At 35.3% G+C, this 6,015-nt stretch overlaps 1 protein-coding gene across 1 annotated transcript in view; it reads left to right on the top strand.

Annotated features, from left to right (window-relative positions):
• The window catches only part of LOC105179269 (uncharacterized Rho GTPase-activating protein At5g61530), a gene marked incomplete in the record, with an annotated part of 6,643 nt that extends 878 nt beyond the window's left edge, over nucleotides 1-5,765 (top strand). The window contains 8 exon segments of the mRNA XM_020691257.1: nucleotides 1-146; nucleotides 1,120-1,182; nucleotides 1,271-1,289; nucleotides 1,675-1,773; nucleotides 1,859-1,936; nucleotides 2,027-2,271; nucleotides 2,822-2,984; nucleotides 5,360-5,765. Of these exon segments, the coding sequence (XP_020546916.1) occupies nucleotides 1-146; nucleotides 1,120-1,182; nucleotides 1,271-1,289; nucleotides 1,675-1,773; nucleotides 1,859-1,936; nucleotides 2,027-2,271; nucleotides 2,822-2,984; nucleotides 5,360-5,505 (959 nt within the window).
• Between the last annotated feature and the right edge of the window lie 250 nt (nucleotides 5,766-6,015).

Genomic DNA, 6,015 nt, shown 5'->3' with positions numbered 1-6,015 from the left:
GGTGGGCTATCTTCCAGCAGCCCTCTACCAGACATGCTGTGCAGGAGCGTGTTATTTCTGCTGCTGCTACTACTAGCATGTTTTTGAGAAAGGGATTATCAGAGACAAAAGATAAGGTTGTTGTTGGAAAGACGAAAGTCGAAGAGGTAATACATGTGGAGCACTTCATATTGGAAGTCAACTAGAACATGTGTTGGTAAATATACTTCCATGGGTGGCTCAGTTTTGCTGTTATGACAAGTATGTTGCATTTTGTTCTATTCTTTGCCTGGTTTTATTCTGTATATTCACATTTACGCAACTTAAGTTTAGTTTGATTCATACTATCATGTTATTGACCTCTCACTGCATGACTGTTGAAACATCAAGAAAGGATATATATAATAATTAATACATACAGATTTTCATTTGTTTTTACAATTGTAGAATATATCGATTAGCTTCCTGTGATTGCATACTAACAATTGCATTCTCTCGAGTGTTCATTGAATCTTAATATTCCACCTTTATCACAAACTGATTATAACTATAATTATAAGGGTTGGAAAAGCTAAATTATTTAGGTTCTGTGACTTTTTTCAAGTTTTCAGTGTTGGTAATTATGATTTGAATAAATCAAGGGTACTTAGCAATTGTATTAAGATTCGGATTTTCCCTAGAAAATGTCTGGCTTTTTGTATATAGCCTTTGACTATGTAGTCGCATTGATTGAAAATTTGGTTTCTGTTGGATTAAATGCTACCTACTCATATAATATTCTTTAATGTGAATATACAAGGGTCTTGTCTGCTTGATTTGTCTGGCCGTCAAGATAGTTAAATTATTTCCTAATATGCTGATGAAGAACACTTCGTATAAGTTGCAACAAACAATATGTGCAGTGTCATTTTTTCTGTTTCTTTTGAGAGTGGAAAGTCAGACATGGTGCCGATGTTTACATAATGAAGGGTAGTAAAAATTTATGAATTTGTTGTTTATGTCCAAATGAATAGAAGAACAAACTCAAGTTAGATATACACACCCATGCTACAGGAACTTACTTGAAATATGCTAAGTATGGCAAGACTAAGATTCTCTTAAGGTGATGTTATCACTTTGACCCCTAAATTGATTGTACAGGTGGCCAAGAAGACTGCACAAAAAAGCAAGACTCTTCTGACGGACATCGAGAGATGGCAAAAGGTTACATGAATTTGGAAATATTTCTTTTTTCCCTTTTACGTCCTGGAAGCAGAAGCTTACGAATATTTTCGTTTTACCATTTCTGCAGGGAGTTGCAAGTACAGATGGTAGGATATTTCATTTTGTGGATCATTTAGTTTACAAGGAGTGCCATGTAAAGTCAATTTGGATTTGGTGTTTTCTGTTACTGATGTGTTTAAAACTCACTTGGTCATTGAAGAGTGACCAACTTGGAAACACTTTAAAAGTTTTCGTGACAAAAAGGATTTTTGGACTCATTTTGTTTGGCTTGTATACTGGTCATATATGAGGTTCTTTTTGGATCAAAAGAAGTTTTTATTGACATTTTAAATGATCTCAAATAATTCTTAATACCTATATTACTGAAGCTACTTGTGTCAAGAATAAGTTAGATCCGGCTCCTTGTGTGGTATAATTACATCCTGGCTTGAATACTACAAGGTAATAACTTTTCTTACTTGTTTCTGGCAGTATTTGGTGTTCCAATTGAGTTTACGGTCCAGCGCCAGCAGTCCACCTTGCCAATTCCAAACATATTGATCAAATGTGCAGATTATCTTATATTATCAGGTAATACATGGAAGTAATGATAATGAACGGACTGTTTGGTCTATATCATAGATTGATAATAAACTTTACCTTTTTGGTGATCTAGGCTTGAACACCCAGGAATTGTTCAAGGCCAAAGGAGACGAGAAGATTCTTCGGCAGTTGGTATCAATGTATAATAATGGTATTCACTAAAAATATTCAAATTTAAGAGGGTCCTGTTTAATGGGCAAACTCTCCACTTATTCTTTCTATCTTGTTATTGCATCTCCAGATCCAAATGCATCACTACCAGAGGGTGTAAAATCAATTGATGTTGCAGCTCTGATCAAGTGTTACATTGCAAGCCTTCCTGGGCCATTAACCACCTTTGAGCTGTACAATGAAATCAGGAATGCTCGCTCAAGCATACATGTAATGAGAAATATTCTCAAGAAGCTTCCAACTGTTAACTATATGACATTGGAACTAGTTACGGCTCTTCTACTTCGTGTTAGTCAGAAATCTCCACTTAACAAGGTAGATGCATATCTTTGTGTATGTGCCCGCATGCCACATGGGGTTATTTTGTCTCCTTAATTTGGTGTCTAGCCATGTTTAGTGCCCCCATGTGCTTGCCAAGTGACTCAACTTTAGTGATGCTATGTTTTCATCTTCTAGGTTTGCATGGATTTGATCGTTTTTTGTGGTTTGGATGTATAACAATATAGCATTTTGACATTTTTTGATTTACTCATTCAGTGAACATTTATAATTATAGGCAAAGAGACTAGTGAGTTTGTTAGATCATAATAGGCAAATAATAATAGTAGATTTGGTCACTTGCTTGTTTAGAAAAAGTCCTCTGGTCATTCTGGTTAGGCATGAGGATGCAGCAACTTATGTTGCAGATGTAACAGCATTGACCTTTCATTCGAACAACAAAAATATTCGTAGTCAGAAGGAAAAATAAGTGTTCAATTTAGTCATTTGATGATTTAATGACCTATCATATAGAGGCCAGATGAAATCAAGTTATTGACTGAATTATTTATTATTAGAATGCTTAGATGTTGCAAACATGTTGCAGATGGATGCTCGAAGCCTTGCCATGGAAATGGCCCCTATCATTATATGGCAGAAAGGCCAGAGACCTGAGCATTATAAACACTACTGGAATCATCCATCAAAACTTGACTCTAAAGCCAACTTAGATTCAACCTCCAACTACAGTGCGTGGGACATGCTTGCAGGTGATCTTTTCGTCTCACATTATCCAGTACTTGAGGCACTACCCTTTGCTTTGCTTCTATGTTATTTTTGCGGCATATCTTACTGTCACATGTCAGTAGATGCAAAGACTTGAGCGTCCACAGAAATTTAGCTGGTGAAGAGTATACCAACTTTTATTTCTGATTAGTAGCAATGAACAACTTTGCTCACTGAATAATTGGAAGAAACTAGGGAATAACATAACAGTTCTTCAAGAATTGCACCAGTCAAGGTGTTGGATCAGAGTGATTATTATGAAAAGCATTTGAGAGAACTACTTCACGCAGTGTAATTTATCGTGTAGGATTTTAACTTAGTTTTTATGTTTAATGGGACTTGAAAACTTAACCATTTGGTTTTTGCTAGTTCCCGGTGGAAAAGCATGTATCTTAAACAATATTTGATCTTTAGGTTAAGATGGTAATGAATATTCTTGTTTCTGGAGTTTTCAACTTAGGCTATATTATGCATAAGTTTGGTTATATTTGAGGGAAAATTTTAGTTACATGCTAAAGAGAGCTTATAAACTGCATAAATGCTATTTCGAACCAGTTGTTTACATAGTTTGTTGTTTAGAAGATGAAGGCCTTGCATTAAACTTGACACATAAATGAAGCAAGCAACAATTTTTAAACATTTTGGCATATGCATTCTGAGGATCCAAGTTTATCTAGACTGGATAGCTGAAATCTCTAAAAACATCTTTCCGTTAATCTGTCTGGCAACTTTTTTTCTAAAGAGTTTTAGATCCTAAAATAAAATATTAGGAGCATATAAGCTCTTAAAAAAAGTAATCTTAATCCAAATATTTTTGGAGATCTTTTGACTATTCAAGACACAAAAATACCATCACTATTTTCTTTAGAACATCTTATAAGCTTCTATGTCTGATAAGCTGTTTTAAGAGCTTAAAAGATGCATGAGCATATAAGATTTTTTAAATAAGTTTAGCCAAACAATATTTACTGGAAAAAAATTAATTTGAAGGGATAATTTAGGAAAAAAGTTTCAAATGACTCCATATCAGAAGAATTTGAAATCCATTAATATTTCACAAAATATAGTTTAGAAAGAGAGTAGAAAAGGTTTGAAATTATTTCTAATGTGGAATTACCCAAACAATTCAAAGAATTTTGTTATTAGGATTTGAAATCCCTACCCTCGAATCCATTAATCCAAACACAATGTTGTAAAATCCATGTTGAAACCATGATAACCTTCATTGGACGTTTGGCGTCCTTTCCTTGAAAAATCAAGGTCATTCTAAGTACAGATTCAGCTATGCTTCACATGCTAATAGTATGACTTTAATCGCTCATACCATTTGTTACATCTGAGTCCTGCAAGCCCTTTGGACAGGAAGTGCCTCCAAACCTATAATTTGCTGTTTGCCAAATGATGTCCAATGGATGAGTTCTTTAGCCAATACTTATAAGTTGGTTCCTTTCTCATTTTTATTTCATGAGAACGAGGCATCAGAATCAATCACTCCTTCAAAATGTGACCTCTTCATCCTGGTATTACAAAGTCCATGATGGATCAAGAACTTTAAGATTCTAGTGGTGGCTCCTGCAACAAGGACTAGTAAAAGGCAGAAACAAATCTGTCAGGAATATAGTAGTGGCTAACTAGCTGCTGCCAATAAGGAGGGGAAATTTGCAAGATTACGACTTCTTTCAACAGATTTACTCATTGTAGATTTTTTCCCCTCCCTTTGACAAAGCAAAACCTTGTGGAATGCCTTCCTTTGCCCCCAGTAGCCAACTTTTATTTTGCGCAAAAACTTTCTTATTCACTGTGTTGTCCTTGGTTTCTCTATACATGTGTGCTCCGACATTTTGACCTATAGAAGGCATCTTTAGATTCCCAATGTCTCACAGCCATCAGGAGTCTGCCATACTGCAATAAGAACACTGGGTTCTGAAGTCGGGGTGTGCTTGTGATGCTCCACCTGACGTGGATCTATTGAATATTGCTTATGGTGTAAAGTTGGATTATGTTTAGTGGATTGGAATAGGCTCCTTAAGAAAATGGAAACTACAGGAATAGCTGATACTAGGTTGTACATGTGTTATAACATATTGCTGGTTTTGAATTACATAAGATTCTGTAACCTTCTACTCCTGATGATTAGACGAGCAGTATTATGTTTCCCCATCGTGCTGGTTTTCATTAGATTGAAGGAACAGAAAAAGAAAATGACTGTAGCTTGCCCTGGTTTGCTAAAATGCAGCTTAACTAATTAGGCTGCCAGGATTTTAACATATTCACTCCCATGAACCCTGCTGTTTGCAGAAGGTGATGAAACTCTTGATGCATGTATATAATTTTAATTCTGTTTATTATCTGCTTGCAGAAGACGGTGAAAGTCTTGATGCATCCTCTTCCATCCCTCTTGATGATGCGACGCCGCTGGACTTTTGCTCTATTGAAGTTATTCAGTGCTTGATCGAGCATCACAATGCGGTGTTCACAGACGCAAATGAAACTGTCTGGAGATGATTCATGACAGTACCATATACTGCACAGATTCTTTGTAGTGAACTATGGCCAACACAACATGTATATAGAAATCCTCTTTGCTTTTTTTCAGTAGTGAGACATTGTTGTGAACACTGTATTCCCCTGTAAACTCTGCTTGCTTTCATTGCATGCAACATGGAAGTTAATTGTCTCCTGCAGTTATAGCAGCATTAAGAGACTGCTTTGTGAAGAATTTTAGTACTAAGCTTTTCTTTGTAATGAAACACCTGTTCTTGGGTCAATTTATTTTTTATCATTGAATGAGAACATTGAAAAAAAATTAATTTATTCGGGATAAGACGTGGGTAATAAATTAGATAAATTTTCAAATTTATCCAATCTGAAAGAATATATGATTGGGGAATTCAAACGTTGGTAGACACTTAACTCAAATTGAAATTTAATCTGGATGCAAGAATATAGTCTGAATTTTATTTTACAAACAAGAAACTAATAAAATCTTCATTATCAAAAGAATGACCACACGAT

Source organism: Sesamum indicum, unplaced genomic scaffold, assembly GCF_000512975.1.
Source record: "Sesamum indicum cultivar Zhongzhi No. 13 unplaced genomic scaffold, S_indicum_v1.0 scaffold00128, whole genome shotgun sequence".
NCBI lineage: Eukaryota > Viridiplantae > Streptophyta > Magnoliopsida > Lamiales > Pedaliaceae > Sesamum > Sesamum indicum.
The sequence above is the reverse complement of the archived record's forward strand: the minus strand, read 5'-3'. Positions and strand labels throughout refer to the sequence as shown.